The sequence below is a fragment of the Macrotis lagotis genome, chromosome 4, assembly GCF_037893015.1.
Source record: "Macrotis lagotis isolate mMagLag1 chromosome 4, bilby.v1.9.chrom.fasta, whole genome shotgun sequence".
Classification (NCBI taxonomy): Eukaryota; Metazoa; Chordata; class Mammalia; order Peramelemorphia; family Peramelidae; genus Macrotis; species Macrotis lagotis.
This window is the reverse complement of record NC_133661.1, coordinates 106,907,000-106,925,252: the sequence shown is the minus strand read 5'-3', so window position 1 is coordinate 106,925,252 and position 18,253 is coordinate 106,907,000. Positions and strand designations below refer to the sequence as shown.

The 18,253-nt window shown below is 35.9% G+C and overlaps 1 protein-coding gene across 4 annotated transcripts in view; it reads right to left on the bottom strand.

Annotated features, from left to right (window-relative positions):
- Positions 1 to 18,253, bottom strand: part of SORCS1 (sortilin related VPS10 domain containing receptor 1) — a 741,634-nt gene that overhangs the window by 328,050 nt on the left and 395,331 nt on the right. For all 4 annotated transcript variants that reach the window (XM_074233753.1, XM_074233754.1, XM_074233751.1 and 1 more), the window contains exon 3: positions 11,077 to 11,176. In XM_074233753.1, coding sequence (XP_074089854.1) covers positions 11,077 to 11,176 — 100 coding nt within the window. The remainder of the gene's footprint in view (positions 1 to 11,076; positions 11,177 to 18,253) is intronic.

Sequence of the window (18,253 nt, the reverse complement as noted above, 5' to 3'; positions counted from 1 at the left end):
AATTGATATTGGAGAAGTAGTTCAGGTCCTTAATTTGTAGACTTCCTTTCCTTTGAGATGGTCCAAGGAACTCAACAAAAAAAGTGGGAGATAAAGGAATGTTATTGTTGGGAGATATTTGGCTTTTGTTGTTATGTAACTACAGTGACTACGAAAGGAGATACTGGATGAGGGTGAAGGAGAGTCCTTATTTAGGCACAGTGGAAGAATAGGGAATCCCATTTACAGTGGACTCTTAAGTGAGCAAAGATTTTGTATCATTTCCCCAATCTAGTTCAAGGAATTCTGAGTAGGTAGTAGGTACAGAGAGAGCCTTGGTATCAACTTAAATGGTGATGTTTATGATCTCTTAATATTTTTTACTGCAGATCACCCTAAGAGAAGGTGCAGAATTGTTGACCGTGTCAAAACTATTCATGCAGTAGCCCTGGTATTCCTAGAGGTTCTTCTGTTCATCATTATCACTTTACATCAGGATAAGAAATCTGTGTCATCATCTGTTCTGTGGCCTTTGTATTCTTGGTGTAGTCCTTGTTCAGCATTTGGACAGCCCTAATTGACCCACTTACTTTGCATTAGGAAACCCATTGTGAACATCAAAATGTGACATCATTCATATCACAAAGACCAGACTGTGACACTTTGAGACATAGCTTTCTGAGTGAAGAATGAAAGTCTTAGGACTTCTAGTTATTGTATAACTACACAATTTTGTTTTGTTTTTGTTCTGTTTTTGTTTTTCTCCCTTTTCCCTCCATTGGTATGACTCATGACAGGAGGACTATCTAGCTTTTTAAATGATGGAAGGTCCTCTAGAAAATCATTTGAACTTCTCACAAGAATTGTTATGTGGTATCCTGAAACACTTTGTCTAATCTTGATGCAGCTAATTCAGTATGTTTATTTTATAGATGAGGAAATTGAGTTCCACAGAGTTTAAATGACTTTCCTCACACAATGTGATTGGTACCAGTTTGCCTGAGGGCAGTCTGAGACCACACAGGTTGCTATACCCAGGTAGCTACTATCTGACCAGATGCATTTCTAGATGGAACAGCGGGGGAGAGTGCCAAGAGCAACTAAGTACCATTGCATCCTTGTGGTGTACCCTTGCTATGTTAAAGCAAAATAAACATCATTTTCTTCAGTTCTTGCAAATACCTCATTTCATCTCAACATCAGTAAGAGGGCATCGGGTTTAGGGTACATGCCTATACCAATAACCAAACAAAATCCTGGCGACATAGAATCTCACACTTAGCGGGGAGCTTAAGACCAGCTCATCAACACAGAACTTAGACAAGAATTTCCCTTACAGTTTATCCAACAAGGGGTATTAGGGTGATCAAGGCTTCATTCTAGTTTGTGATGGACTTCTTAGTAAGGTATTTCCTATCATTAAAGCTTTCTCTAGTGTCTTGGTAACATTTACCTACATTTTCTAGATCTTCCCTCGAGGGCCATGCAAACCAAATCAAATGCTTATTCCTCATGGCAGCCTTTTAATTACAGGGAGGTTCCTGCCTAAGTATTCAGTTATCCAAGCTAACTATTCCATGAAATGGATTTTATTCTGGCCTGATCTCATAACTTTTCTCCAACCTGGTTACCTTCCTCTAGGCATTCTCCAGTTTTTTGGTGCCTTTTCTGAAATGTGACATCATAAATGAACACAATAATCCAGGTGGAGTATGACCAGTGCAGAGTCCAGCGAAATTATCAGCTCCCTGAAACTTGCAGTTACTTCTCTCGAAGGCAACCTAAAATCACATTGGAAATTTGGAGCTGCTCTTGAATTTATGGTTTACAATAATCCTCAGGTCTTTTTCAGATTCACCAACTAGGATCTAGTAATATCTCCTTATTTTGAGAAGCATTCTTTGTTCATCTTGTTGCTGTTGTTCTTTAAGCTAAAAAGACAACTTTGCATTTATTCCTATCAAATTGCATCCTGTCACATTCACACTGATAGTCTGACCTGTCAAGATCTTTATGGATACTGAATTTATAAGACAACCTGTTATTTATCATATGAAAATTTAACAACTTTCCCCTCTGTGCCTTTAACTTAGTCGTTAGTGATAATGTTAAATAAACCAAGAATAAGATTATATGCCTAAGGTACCCCATTAGAGATATCCTGAGAGTTGAACTGAGTATTCTGATTCCAGAAGCAGCATTCTTTATACCATGCTAAAGACATACTAAGGTATCATCATAGATCACAAAATCAAGAGTTTTAGGGAAGAATGGAAACTGTAAAGCCAGCTAATTCAGGATGTTTATTTTATAGATGAGGAAATTGAGTTCCACAGAGTTTAAATGACTTTCCAAGGTCAAACAATAACTACCAGTGTTGGAAAACAAGCCCAAGTCTTCTGAGCAGTGTTTTGCTGGTAATTGTTTACTAAGAGACTAACCAGAAAAAGGTTACCAAACATGCCCCACACATTTTTCAGCTTAATATGAATGAATAACATTTCCCCTATCACTTGCTTAAATCTAAACAATCCACAAAACTATAAAACAAAACCTGAATTGTTGTTTTTTCTCATTTTTAAGGAGGAAATTCTCACACTGAATTTTAAAGATTAGTTCTCCCAAGCTGGTTTCAATCCTCTGACCTCTGTCTCAAAGTCCACTGCATTATCTAGCAAATCCCCTGCCTCAAATTGTTACTGACTCATTTTTGAGTCTAGCCATCTAGCCACTATGTTCAGCTCTGGAAATTTACCCTAAGAAGAGCATAAAAGACTTTGTAAATGTTATGAATAAAATCTGGCAAACTGTATCTACGGCATAGCCCTGATTTGCCAACCTAGTAACTTGAATCCAAAAGTAAATGAAGTTAGTGGAAATGGTCTGTTCTTGATGAACTCATTTTTAAGTTTTTGTGATCTACCCTTGCTTTCCTGGATGTTCACTTATTATCTCTTTAATAATATATTCTAGGAGTTAGCCAGAAACAAAAAGTTCATAGATCTCATTTTCTTTCCCAATTTTTTTTTGAAAATCAGTACAATATTTGCCCTTTTCCAACTCTGCGGTCTCCATAACCTTTCAAAGATCACTGAAGTGGCTCGGCAATCACACCTGCCAGTTCTTTCAGTACCCAAGGATGAAGCTCATCTGGTCCCCAAAGGCTGTCTTATATCTCCCTTCCTATCTTGTGTTGATAGGCCCTTTAGCATTTATTGCTCTGCTCTTTGTAATCTATACATCATTTTCCCTTGGCACAGTGTGGGAGGGGGACAGAAAGGGGAGTTGCTGAAAGCACAAGGAACAGTTGGAAGGAAGAAAGGGAGGGAGGGAGGGGAAGGAAGGAAGGAAAGGAAGAAATGAAAGAAGGGAGGGAGGGAGGGGAAGAAGGAAAGGAAAGAATGAAAAAAGTAAGGAAGAGATAAAGGGAGAATGAAAGAAAGAGAGAAAGAAAGATTGAAAATGAACGAAAGAAAGAGAGAGAGAAAGAAAGAGAAAAAGAGAGAGAGAAAAAGAAAGAAAAAAGAAAGAGAAAGAGAAAAAGAGGAAAAAGAGAGAGAGAGAAAGAGAGGACAAAAGAGAAAAAGAGAGAGAAAAGAGAGAAAGAGAGAGAGAGAGAGGAAAGAGACAGAAAAAGTGAGAGAGAGAGAAAAGAGAGAGAGAAAGAAGGAAGGAAAGAAAAAGAAAGAGAAAGAAAGAAAGGGAAAGAAAGAAAGAAGAAAATTAAATAGTGACTTCCTTGGTTTAGCATGAATCATTTCCCTATGAATGAAACATGCATAGCTTTTAAAAGATTAGAAGCAAATGGCTGGTTTGGGGTACAAAAGGGAGAGATGAAAGAGTTAGGACAGAATAAGCAAGCCTTGAATGTCAGCTCAGGGAAATGTCAAACACCCTCTTTGATCTATTATACAATACAACAGCTCCCTTTGGCCTCTCCAAATAATTTTCAGCAAGGACTATGCAAAAATCCTGGCATGTTAAATATTAATCAGATTCTTATTGAATTGAAAGATAGAAAATTTCAACTTTTATGCCAGAGGGAATTGAATCAGCAAGGAATATTTGCTTCTTTGTGTACTTCATGTTTTTCTTTAGTTGGCTTTTTATTTTGTACATTACTTAGAAAGATTTGGGGGTGTTTTTGTTTTGTTTTTTTTTAGTTTGTGCAAGGCAATGGGGTTAAGTGGCTTGCCTAAGGCCACACAGCTAGGCAATTATTAAGTGTCTGAGGCCATATTTGAACTCAGGTACTCCTGACTCCTTGGCTGGTGTTCTATCCACTGCACCACCTAGCCGCCCCAAGATTTGGAAAGATAAATAATTCTGAGTCTATTTCTGGTGACTCCATATGTTATAGTGAGTGAGAGTAAGAAGAATGACTCTACCATCAATTGACCTCAACTAACTTCAATTATCCTTTCCAGGTATTTATTGTCCTTATGTGTGAAATGAGATGGTTTGTTCCTTTTAATTCTTGAAATCTATGGTTTGATAATCCTACCAAATATAACAAAACAATGAACTCCATTAAGGTCATTTTGTTGTTCATTTTCATCATGTTTTTCTTGATCTTAGAAAGCAATGACTAAGACATGGTCCTGATAGCCAAAGGATAATAAGTATTAAATGTACATACTAGCTATGTGACCCTGAACATTTTACTTAATTCTGTTTGCCTCAGTTTACTCATCTGTAAAATGAGTTGGAGAAGGAAATGACAAACCACTTCATATCTTTGCCAAGAATGCCCCAAATAGGATTACCAGAGTCAGATCTGACTGAAAAATAACTGAAAAACAACTAAGTACACTCAGGAAATGAAGAAAAACAAAAGAGATTAACTAATTGAACTCATCTTTGAAAGCTGAACCCCATACAGAAGAGTGATTACAGTTTTAGCATCTGGAGAAAAGACAAATCATGCCTAATATTGACTGCACCAAAGGCCCCTCAGGAAATAGCCAAAGGTTGCTGATAGGCTAGGCTTCTATTTTTAGGCTGAAGGTTGTGGAAAATAGTATCAAATGTAATTTTATTAATTAACCAGAGAAAACACAGTTTGGGGGGGGACAGAAAAGGGGGCTTCTGAAAGCATGAGGAACAGTCTGAAGGGTCTGTCTTTATTGAGAGCAATCTGTGCTGAACATTTCTGACAGCAAATAATGGAGGCAGTAATTCTTTGAGCCTTTTTTAAAACCTTTTCTCCAACTAAATGCAAGTTGTGGGGTTTTTTTTGTTTGTTTGTTTGGTTTTTTTGCTCCATCAAGATGCAAGGGTACCACAGAGAGAAGGGAGAATTGCTAAGTCTGGTTGAGAAGCTGAGGGGAAATCATCGATAGACAAACAGTGGGCATATAAAGAACTTTTCCTCTTAGGTAGAATACATATAAACTCAAGGGGGATTTAAGAGTGAAACTGCAACATCAGCATTGATTTTTTTTAAAGCTAGATTTGTATTATACCTTCAAATTCTCCTCCTCTTCAACTTCCATTTTATCAAGTCCCTCTTTATGTGTACCTGTTAAATCAACTTTTTTTTTCCATAACAGACTATTCCTACATAATCAATAAACTATTCCTGACACCAAAATGTCTAAGGATTTATTATACACTAGAGATTTGTGTCTTCAAAGACACAATGACGAATAACTACACTGCCTCAATCTTGGTAGTGGGATCCACTCAGTGCTGATTCTCCTGGTCCACCTCATCTATCACAGACACATATACTAGGTTACTTCACGAAAAGGAAAGAGAGATCTTAGTGAAGAGGGATTTTTGGAGATTTTAATATTTGAGATTTTATATGTTATAAAATTATTAAATTACCAGTTTTGATTGTTATATTTTGTTCTTGTCTTTAATTCGAGGGATGTCTTCATTGTATTCCTTAAGTCATCTCACTAAATAGCAAACATGATAATGGAAAAACAAAATCTAGTTATGAAAACAAATAACCAAAAAATGGGGGGGGGGGAGTGGTAGGTAAGATTCTACAATACAAATATATAATAAGAAAGAAGAAATATATTTCTGGGAGAAAAATTATAAAACATTTTTGTATATTTGTGTGTATGTGTGTTTGTGATTACAATGAGTGGAATTCAGAAAGCATTTACAGTCATCTTTAAAATGTGGGGGATTTTGGTTCAGATTTCTATCTTTTTTTTTGGAGTGGGTAACATACTATGTGAGAAAACTAAGTACCAAGATTGCATGCACCTTAAAGTACTAGAGAGTTACCAGATAAAAGTAAAGGTTGAATGATTTGTTTATTGTCATACAACTAGTATATATCAGAGATAGCACTTGACTTTGAATGTAGGTATTCTTGACTCCAAGGTTAGCCTTTTACTCACTATATTTCTAGAATAAAATGATAAAAAAAATTGTATAATCTTAATTTTGAATGCTTTTGTGCTTTTTTCCCTGGCTACAGTCTAAAACCAGTGTTTCCCTTCCTGACCCATCCATCAGGGCTTCCTTAATGACTTAGTTCAAATCTAACATTCTACAATACGCTTTTTTCTTATCCTTCCTCTTCCTCCTTTCCCTCCTCCTCCTCCTCTCACTAGAGTATCTTCATTCTGAGATTAACTCCTATTTACACTGTCTCTAATATAGTCCTTTGTATATTGTCTTTCCCATTAGAATGTTAACTCCCTAATGACAAGGACTTAGCTTTTCTTGTCCATTTTTCTTTTCTTTTTTATCCTCAGTGCTTAAACCACTTAAAAATGATTATTGACCGATAAGAACCTTGGAAGCCAGAATCCAACTCATATCACAAATACAAATTTCTCTCTATAACATCTCTGAAAGATTATTCAGCTTCTGTTATTCAAGCAATAAAAAGTCCATTATCTCAAAGCAGACTATTACATTTTGGAACAATTCTGATAACTAGTAAGTTGGAGTTGTTCCTTTTAGCTGGTTGATATAGATAATGTCCAGGTGTAGCTAGGTGTCATAGTGGATGAAGCACTGGCCCTGGAGTCAGCAGGACCTGAGTTCATATCTGTCCTCAGACAATAAATAATTACCTAGATGTGTGACCTTGAGCAAGTCATTTAATCCCATTGCCTTGCAAAAAAAAGAAACTTATTGACATGTAATGTCTACTCACTAGTCCTTTGTCTGCCCTCTGAGGCCAATAGGAATAGGTACAATTCCTCTTCCACATTAACAGACACTTAGATATCTAAAGACATCAAACACATTCTCTTGTTTTCTTTTCTCCTGGCTAGATGTTTTTGGTTTCATCAATAGTTCTTCAAATAATCAGTTTTTTAAAAGTTTTCTCTCTTTTCTTATCCCTCCTCTTCTGGACATATTCAGTCTAAAAAGTATTCCTTTTAAAATATAGTTCTGTATTGTACACACTAACAACACTATTGTAGGAAGATCACTGATGACAAACTTGCTCATTTCAAGTGGTACAATGATCAAAGACAATTTTAAAAGACTTGGAATGGAAAATACCGTTCATATTCAGAGTTTAAATGCAGACCAAAATTTACTATCTTCAATTTTTTAAAAGTTGTCTTATGTATTATGGTATTTCCCCCCTAATGTTTGTTTTGCCCTTTTGTTTTTATTCTTCTTTCACAACATGGTTAATATGGTTATATGTTAGATTGTTTTCTGAGGAGTGGGAGACAGGAAGTCAGGGAAGAAGGGAGAAAAATATGAAACTCAAAACCTTACAAAAATGGTTGTTGAAAACTATCATTGCATGTAGTTGGAAACAAATAAAATATTTAAAAATAAAATAAAATATAGTTCTTACAGGTGAATACAACATACCACATTGGGCAGACTGGGGCTGATTACAGGGAAACTATCATCTCCCTTTGTGGACATTCTATTTCTATTTTAATGTAATCTAAGATTTTATTAATTTTAAGGGCATAGAAGAATGTAATTAATGGCTACAGATATTTAAGGACAAATAACTATTTTCGGCTCATTCTGAACTAAAAGTCCATCCAAAAGTTCCCTCCTCCCCACTACCTCAGGAACAACATATGGTCTGGTCACATCTATTTTATTATATCCTTAAGAAATTAAATTTTTTGAAATTAATTTCAGAAATTTACATTGTCTTGCTAAATTACACCTTGATAGGTTAAGGCCCTTTTTTGGACATTGATTCTGTTATACAGTGTGTTGTGGGAATTATCCTACTACACCAAATGAGGACTAATTGATTAATTATATTCATGATATTGATTCACTTGAGAGTAGCCTTACTGGTATTGAAGAGTTAACATGACCAACAATGTGATCTTGCTTATAATCAGGCAGTGGCCAAAATCCTGAAAGAATCTGAGAGAACCCTAATAAATCTTTATGCTACATAATTAATAGTACTTTAACTTTCCATTTCCTCCCCCCCCTTAATTCCATTGAATGGGAAAAATTATTCCCAAATTTAGAATGCCTACTAGTTTCTTCACTTTGTTTTGAGGATGTCCCTCTGAACACAAAATACATATTTCAAAGTGATAAATTCATACAATAAGTAGAGAAATTGTGGATAAATATACGACTATGTCAACTTTATTGATTACCTCAAGATTGCAAAGACCTTCATTGTCCTATAATGTTTCTTCTATCTATCAAGCATCTCAGAAATGACCCAGAAATCTCATTCATCAGTTGAAGAAGAAATTCTTCCTCTTAGGCTTATTATAAATATTGTGACTTAAATGCCTTTAGAGCCAACTCAACTTCTGGGAAGGGAGTGGCTCACCAACAATATGTCCTCTCTCAATCAGAGGTACTAATTCTCTGAAAGCTGGAATCTGACAAGTCTTAAGAATAGCTAAAAGTTAATGATACATGTCTCTTTTCTCCCTTCCCATTTAATCATGGAAAACTCCACAACCAGATCAATTCTGTTATGTAGCAGAAACCAAGTAAAATCCAAACTAGCCAGCTTTGCTATTCCCTAAGTAACACAATAAATCCTGATCAGGTCATAGGAAGGGAAGGTGGGGCTGCATTTACTAGCTTTATCTCATTTATCTTCTGTTCAAGTAAGTGATAAACTCAATGGCTATATTGAAAACCACAAAAAATTTCCATGATAGTCAATGAAACTATCATGGTAGCTTTATAAATATGATACAAGAGACCACATAGTTTTAAATTTCACTTACCTTTCCATCTTGCATAAACATTCAAAAAAGAAGTTCCTAGCTTCCCTAGAACCCAGAAGTTAAATTATCTAAAGGAAGTTCCTAGCTTCCCTAGAACCCAGAAATTAAATTATCTAACTACAAAAAATTGTCTTTGCTAACCTAAAGGAGTTCTTCAAATTATAGATAAATTTGAATGGATGATTATCATGGAATGATGATCAATTCATAAGGGACAGATTTCTAACCAGCTGTCAAGAGAAAGTTAGATGTGTCTAAAGCCCTAAATTTAGTAAGTCATCATCAAGGAATGCAACTCCCATGCAACTTACAAAAAATGATCTTTCTGTGAAAATAAAACAATATGATCAATGACTCTCACTGATGTGACTCAGTGACCCAGAATTGGAAAGCTATACCCCATTTCTTTAACCATCAATCCCTACTCTTAGTCAAGTAGACTTCTGTGATATGAGAAGTAATATTTCTCATGCTCAGAAGTATATATGATCACCCTCTGATACACATATAGGCTATAAAATGAACTCACTCTTTCAAGAGAGCTCCAATACTCTGATGTAAGTGACCAAGCTGAACAAAGTTTAGATAAGAAAGCTCAAATAGAAATAGAATGTCCACAAAGGGAGATGATAGTCTCCCTGTAATCAGCCCCAGTCTGCCCAATGTGGTATGTTGTATTCACCTGTAAGAACTATATTTTATTTTATTTTTAAATATTTTATTTGTTTCCAACTACATGCAATGATAGTTTTCAACAACCATTTTTGTAAGGTTTTGAGTTTCATATTTTTCTCCCTTCTTCCCTGACTTCCTGTCTCCCACTCCTCAGAAAGCAATCTAACATATAACCATATTAACCATGTTGTGAAAGAAGAATAAAAACAAAATAGAAGAAATATTTCACTTGTTCCACTTAACCAAGAGAGCAAAATAAAGAGGAATAAGGTAGAAGTTGTAAAGAGAAAAATTTAGATTTAACACATAAGGAAGAGTAGAAAATTTAGATTTCTTAAAAAGGTAAAATGGAATGACTCAAGAGTTTGTGTTTCCCTTTCAATGGAGTCTTTAGGACAAAATCTGGATGTGCCTGAATTCAGCCTGATAGACTCTGATTTCCCTTCTAATGCAAATTTAGAATGCCAGCTAGTTTCTTCACTTTGTTTTGAGGATGTCCCTCTGGATACAAAATACATATTTCAAAGTGATAAATTCATACAATAAGTAGAGAAATTGGACATATATATACTGCTATGCCAACTTTATTGATTGCCTCAAGATTGCAAAGACCTTCATTGTCCCATAATGTTTCTTCTATCTATCAAGCATCTCCATGCAGATTCTGTGATTTAAAGACCTAGATCTTCCTGAGAAAAGAACTGCTCAGAAGTATATATGATCACCCTCTGATACACATATAGGCTATAAAATGAACTCACTCTTTCAAGAGAGCTCCAATACTCTGATGTAAGTGACCAAGCTGAACAAAGTTTAGATAAGAAAGCTCAAACCCGCCTTGGAATAATGCATCCACTTAAATTCTTATTAAACTATTTATTCCATGTTAGAGGAGATGCAGGGGCATCTGATGAAAAACACTCACATCTTCTTTGCTGAGCCTTGTCAGGTCTCATTATGATCGTTGTGACTAACTATCCTAAGTTCAGAGAAGAAAAACATAAGCACCACACTCCCGGAGATTCGCTCCCTATGGCTGCCTTTCTGAAATGGTAATGATTCACCCATTCCCTTGTCCTCCAACAGTCTCAGCTGCTGATAGAAAAATGATTCTGCGTCAGATATTTTTACATTGTCTTTACATCTCTAATTCCCAGGTTCACCATAATGGATTTTTAGGAAGCTAGGAAAGTTAGCCAGCCAAGACAGGCGTCACATCATAAATAAGGAACATTCCGAAAATATAGTCTCTTACCTTGCGTTTATTGGTAGGGCAGACATAGAGATAGCTCAAAATTGTCTTCAGACCAACTTTATCATTCAGCTTCTCATAGGTTGTCCCATAATCTGTTGACCTATAATTCAAAGGGAGCATTAATGAGTGCAGAAGCTCACATCATTTGGCTACTTGTCAATGTAATGCATGTTTTACATAGCAGGATGGCTCTCAAGAGGTTTCTGAATGATTCATGTGGTATATAATGATGCTTAATTATGTACACAGTAGCATCATGTGAGTGGTTAACATTTGCATTTAAATTGGATTGGTAAAAATTAAAACTCAATCTTTCTATTGCTCTTTAATGTATCCATCTAGCATAAAGAGTGTGATTAATTCAAAAGAAAAAAGAGCTTAGCTTGTCCGTTGTATTTGCTAAAAATCAAATGTGATCTTTGATTACTCAGCTGGAGAGAGATGGTATACTTCTGTATCTTTGGAAGTCTTTGAAAGATAGTTCTTTGGGCTAATAGACAAGTTACTTAGGTTGTTTATTCACTATTGAATCACAGCGAATACAGAAGATCAGGATTTTTAAAAGGTCAAACAGTCCATTTCAACCACATTGAGAGAAAGAATAGCAATATTAGAGCTAAAAGAACTCCTACAGTATTCTAGTTTGGCTCTGTCATTTTACAGATAATGAAACTGAGGCACAGAATAAAATCATTTGCATAAGGTCTGATAGGAAGTAACTGACATCCATCCCAATCCCAGATGCATGTCAATCTGGACAATAGGTGAGATTTCAAAAAAAATTTCTCAGTAACTTGTTCTAGTTTGTTTACCTTGTTTTAAAATCCTTGATTAGCAGTTAATTATTTTTTTATCTCTGATATAATAGAATTTTGAGCTAGAAAAGCCTTTAGTCACCATCTCATTCTACTGTCAGTTTGCAGATGAGAAAACTTAGGTCATTAAACAATTTGGATTTGTTTAAGATCACATAGCTTTAAGGTGGGGAAGGATTTGAACCTATATCATCTAACTCCATATCTAATTTTCTTTGTTCTATACCTAAAAGAACATTTCTGAGTTGTTCTAAGTGGGGATAGAAAATTATTGGGCAGCATTTGCTTTATTCTTAAAGACTCATACTTATCTCATTCTTGGGCCATACAGTCTCCATTCCTTAAAGAAATATACTTGGTTAAATTAGAAAGAACTAAACAAACAGTGCTATCCATCTCTGATAGTGTTGAGAGACATGATCTATCCCTGATTTACAATAGAAGCAGTCTGCTGTACTGGAAAGAAATTCAAAGTGAGAAGATCTCCATGCAAATATAAGCTTACTTTCCCCTTGAATAAATGCAATAATCTTCAAACTGTTCTGGCCTCAAGTTCCTTCCCTCTCTATACAGACATCATTCAACTGTCAAAGAAAGTTTTCTAAAGTATGGGGCTGACCTTGTCACCCCTCTCTACTCAATAAGTCCAAGGGCTCATTATTATTTCATGAAGCAACTGTTCTTTTGTTTGTCATGTCTCATTCTTCATGACCCCATTTGGGGTTTCCTTGGCAAAGATAATGCAAATGCAGTAGTTTGCCATTTCCTTCTTTAGGTCATTTTACAGATGGGGAAACTGAGGCAAAGAGGGTTAAGTGTCCTGCTCAGAGTCACACAGTTAATAAATGTCTGAGGCTGGATGTAATTTGATGAAGAGGAGTCTTCCTGACTCCAAACTCTGTGGCTCTATCCATGGAGTTATCTAGAACTCTTCATGGTTTGACCACCTTTTACATTTTGCAGTCTTTTTAGACATGATTCCCCTCTACAAACTCTACAATCATATCTTTCTGCTCTTTGCACAAGATCCTTTATTTCCCAAAGGCATAGGCCTCTTTGCCCTGACTGTACACACACACACACACACACACACACACACACAGACACAAGTCACATTGGTTCCCATCCCCTCCCCTACCAAATACAGAGCCCTACCTCCAAAATTATCTTCCACTTTTGGATCTTATATATACCTACTTCTTCACAAATCATCTCCCCAGGAGACCCAAGAACAAACATTTTTTTTGTCTTTCTTTGTATCCTGATTTCTCCTTCCTTCTTCCCTCCCTCCCTTCCTTCCTTCCTCCTTCCCTTCCTCCCTCCTTCTTTCCTTCCTTCCTTCCATTCCACCTATACCTTCATGTACTCTACCCAAAGGAATGTAAACTTTGGGATCAATGAAACCTGGTAAAATATCTTGAAGTTTACAGTTTCCAAAACGCTCTGGCTCTCTTTGATTGACCAACAATAAGTTCCAGACCAAGCCCTGGTTGGTCATTTTTAGGGCACTGACTGACTCAGAGTATATGTATATAGCAATTGTTTCCCTTTGGATCAGAAAGCCCAAGGTCTTCCCTCCCAGATCATCATCATCATCATCATCATCATCATCATCATTATTAGACTAGGCAAGAGGAGTCCTTCTTTGCTTTTCTTTTTTACTTAGCTTTAATAACTGACTATGCATTGTCTCAATTAAACAGAGACCTGTTAAAGACTTTAGCTTAAAAGGACCCAGGTCTCCCACTGCATCCATGACCATCTCCAGTCATCCTCAAGGAGGAAATTCTCTAATAGCATTAAAAAGCAATAAATGTAAAGTTTACACTTGGACTCCAGAAATCACTTTCATAAGAACAGGATGAATGAGGTATCAATCACATTTTCTTTAAAAAAAGGCTCAGTGTTTGATTTAATTTTTTTCACTTAATGTGAAACTTAACAATGTTTCACTTAATGTGAATCAATAATATATGGCAGTCCAAAAAAGTTAATGAGATCTCCAGTTACATTAACAGAGGCAGGGTGTGAAGGTTTGTGTATTAGGGCATCCTAGATTTAGAGCTGGCAGAGACCTAGGTGATCACCTGTTTCAAAGCTCTTATTTTTAAAAATGATGAAATAATGAACCAAGGAGTTTAGATGACTCTTTGGTGTCTTTTGGTAGTGAGAGAGAAAATTAAATTTGAACCCAGATTTTTCCAATGACAAATATGCTTTTTTTTTCACTAGGCCATATTGCTAACTAATCAGACTAAAATATTTGTGTTCTGTTCTTCAAGACACTTTTTAGGGAAAATGCTGTTAGAGTTCAGAGAAAAGCAACTAGGAGGGGGAAGGGCCTCACATTCATGTCACATGTTGAGCAATTGAGAAAAATGAGATTTTTTTTTGTCCTAAAGAATGAAAGACTTAAATGTGTGACATCTTAGCAGTATTCATTTATCTGAAAGATTGTCCTGTACAAGAGGATTAGACCTTAAGCTGCTTTCCTCAAGAGGTAGTAGGAAAAAAGACATAATGGAAGAGAGACAAATTTAGGCTTGATACAAGGAAAAATAAACTCCTAACAATCAGAGCTAAAAGACATAGAATGGGTTGTTTAAATGGGTAGTGAGTTCCACTACATCAGATTTCCTCACACAGTGACTGGATAGCCATTTCTCATCCCTAATTTAAAAAAAATCAGTCTGAGCTAGTTTAGTTTAGAAATTCTTGCAATTTTGAGATATTGTGATTCTATCCTGCTAGATTGAAGCAGTTCTAGAAGACTTTGACAGAAGTCATAATACTAGATCTAAAATTCTACAGACCCTTCTGCACAGTTCATCAGAAGGTGTTATCAGGAAATTTGGGCAATTAGAGCTTAGTCAAGTCACTTAATCCTGTTTGCCTCAGTTTCCTCATCTGAAAAATGAACTGGAGGAGGAAATGACAAACCACTCCAGTATCTTTGTCAAGAAAACCCCAAATAGGAACACCAAGAGTTGGAAACCACTGAAAAATAAGTGAACAACAACAAATCAGGAAATTTATCTTGGGTATTTTTTTAAAAGAAACATTTTTTGAATAATCATAAAGAACATACTTATTATAAAAGTAAAGAAATGAAAATGTGGCTACTGTTAAAGCTACCAGGGTCATACAGCTAGTAAATGTTTGGGACTGGATTTGAATTCAGGAAAATGAGATTTCCTGATTCCAAGCCCAGTGCTTTATCCACTGAGTTATCTAATTGCCAAAATTTTATACATTCTCTCTAACCCTACCAATCCCATCTACTATCAAATTTTGATATCTCTATCTTCACAATATCTCCTCTCCACTCACACCAGTCACCACCCTCTTCACCCTAATCATCTCTCACCTGGATCATTGAAATTGTTTTCCAATTGGTCTCCTAATTCTCCTCAATACTCATTTCAGTTGGTTAACTTTTATTTGTTTTCTCCTAAAGTGTGAATCAATCATTTCATCTCCTTTCTTAATAAAAATCTGTTACTCTGGATGTCCTCTGACATTTGAAGCTCTTTATAACTTGATTCTTTCCTAACTTTTCAGTTTTCTAATATTTCATGGACTCCAGGATCTAGATACATAGATTTTCTTGTTACTCCTCACACACAAAACCCCATTTCCTATCTCTGAGCTTTTGCATTGACCATTTCCCATTATTCCTCAAAAGCACTCCCTTCTCACCTCTGCTTCCTATAAGACTTAGCTCAAATGCCGCCTTCTAGCTTTCCATTCAGAGGTTTTGGTTCATCTGCTTAATCTTAAATTTACAATCTTCCACATTATAATGAAAACTCATTGAGGGAAGAGATTGGATTTTTGCCTTGCTTTGAATCTCCAGCACTTAGCATGGTGTTTCATATATAATAGGTAATATCAATAGAAGCTTATTTTACTAACTTTACCTATTTACTAACTTGTACCAATAAAACTGAAAGTGTTTTTAAATTTTTTTGTTTTACTTGGGTTTTTTTTTTTTTTTTGCTATTTTAGGGGGATAAGGGAGGAGATAGAATGATATGGGTAGAAACACAAAACCCACCCACTCTGTATTTACATGAATAAGAAACAGATTAGCAGAGGAAGAATGGCATAAATATGAACATAGGAATAAAAATGACATTCAGGCAGAGTGCAGAAAAAAGTCTGGCCTGGCACAAGGACCAAAAGTAATGGGAGATGAGTTTTGAACAGGCTGGGGTATTATGGTTGGGGTATTTGTCTTAAAGGTCATATTTTCTATAGACTTCATCTTTTCTTTTTTATTATTATTATTTTGAACTTTATTGTTATTTTTCATCTTTACCTATTCCTGGAACAACTAAATAACTGGTCTAATTTACATTATGACTTTTGTGCTAACATCATATGATGATATTACTCTTCCTTTATGACACTATGCATCTCTGAATCCTGTCCCCAGAACGTTGCTTTCATTAGCCCTTATGTGATCATTGAAGTCTAGATATCTCTACATCCTAAGAATGACAATACAGGACATAAATTGTGGGGAATCATTGTGCCTGTTGAAGGTGCCATTTGGCTCTACTTCAGCAATAAACAAACATCAAAGAACGGAGGCAGAAAAATGAAATTAAAAAGCACTAACACAATTGGAATTGAGTGAGGTAGATAAACGTATCAAGTATTTCAAGTTTCCTGCTGTCAAGGACTAAATCTTTGTCACCTCTGAAAGGTCGTATGTAAATAGCACTGGAAATTGAATCAGACTCAACTCCAGAGCTTTAGTCTTCCCATTTTGAAGGAAAAAGCAATGGGGGGGATAAAATGGGGAATAAACACATATCAGGAGTGGGGAACCTTTTTTCTGTCAAGGATCATTTGGGTGTTTATAACATCATTCATGGTCAAACATTTAATCAACTCACCCCTAAAACCTCCTAGATTTATTGAATTTTGAGCCCTGCCCCAATTTATATAATACCTACTATATGCTTGATACGTTGCTAAGAACTTCACACATTATCTCATTGAATCCTCATAACAACCCTATGAGGTGGATTCTATTAACTGAATTTTATAGCTGAAGAACCTGAAATCAAACAGAGTTTATCTTTTACTTAGGATCACCCAGATAATTAGTTCTAAGACCAGATTTCAACTCAGGTTTTCCTAACTCCAATCCTTGTGTTCTATCCATTATTATATCTGTAAAGTTCAAATAATACTTGTACTCAGATGCTTAACCATCATGGGGAAAAATGCTGCTTGCCCTAAGGTGCCAAGACACTTTCACATGGAGACTGTCATTCCTGGGTCTCACTTCCTGGTCTTTCTATTGAAAGATGTATCCATGCATCAAAACCACCCTATGGAATTTTTCCTCCCATCCTGTTCCCATTGTGGTCCTCTTAGGGAATCATCTTCCTCCTCATTTCTGGGGGTGGGGGGGGGGGGGGAGAAAGCAAGGAATAAATCACTCCTTGAATGATCCCTTGCCATTATAGTAACCTGTTGTCAGACCACTCTTTGCAAGTCATCCCTTTGACCAACCTCTCACTCTTTAGAAGAAAGCATGCTTTCTTATGACTTGGTTTGTTCTCTCTTCTCTCAAAATGTAGTTACTAGGAAAATGGTTATAGATGCCATAGATGTGACACGGCAACAATCATCATTGACTTGGTGGTACCTGGTGGTATTTTTTGGTCAGCTTCTACCCTTACTGGTGCTTAGTTGAGTGCCTCCATTGCTGAACTGAATCAAATAAGCATTTATAATTCACAAATAAAGGCACTTAGGAATTGGTCCCTAAGCTGCCAGCTGTCATAAATAAGCAAAGAAGGAACAAAGTATTGAAAACATATATAATAATACATATAGATATATATAGATATATTTCCACTGTAACACAAACATTCTTGAATTCTAAATTTGTACCATTTTTCAACAGTCTGAATCAATTTTTTTTGTTGTTTCAGGCTTTATTTACAGGTCGAATTATGTACAGAAGGGAAAATGGTGCTTCTGTCAACACCTATAAAGGTGCCAGTAAGAGCCAACAGCTTTAAAAATAAGCATTTCAGGCAAATAAATATTCAAGTGATCAAAGCAAAGCTCACCTGCTTTTGCTTTTATCCTCAAGTCATTCCTTTCTCTTTTTAAAAGATTGCTCTAAAAGAGTGGTTTCAAAATCTAATAAAGGAAATGTTGCTAAGCATTGATTCAACAAGAATTCACCAGTTACCTACTATGGGCACTTTAGAGGGCTAAGTACTATAGGGGATGTATCAGGGTTATAACACATGGTCCTCTGAAAATTCTGGTCTCTTTGGGAAAAGGAAGCTACTCTCATTTAAAGCTATTACAAGTCAGTATGTATAGAAGGT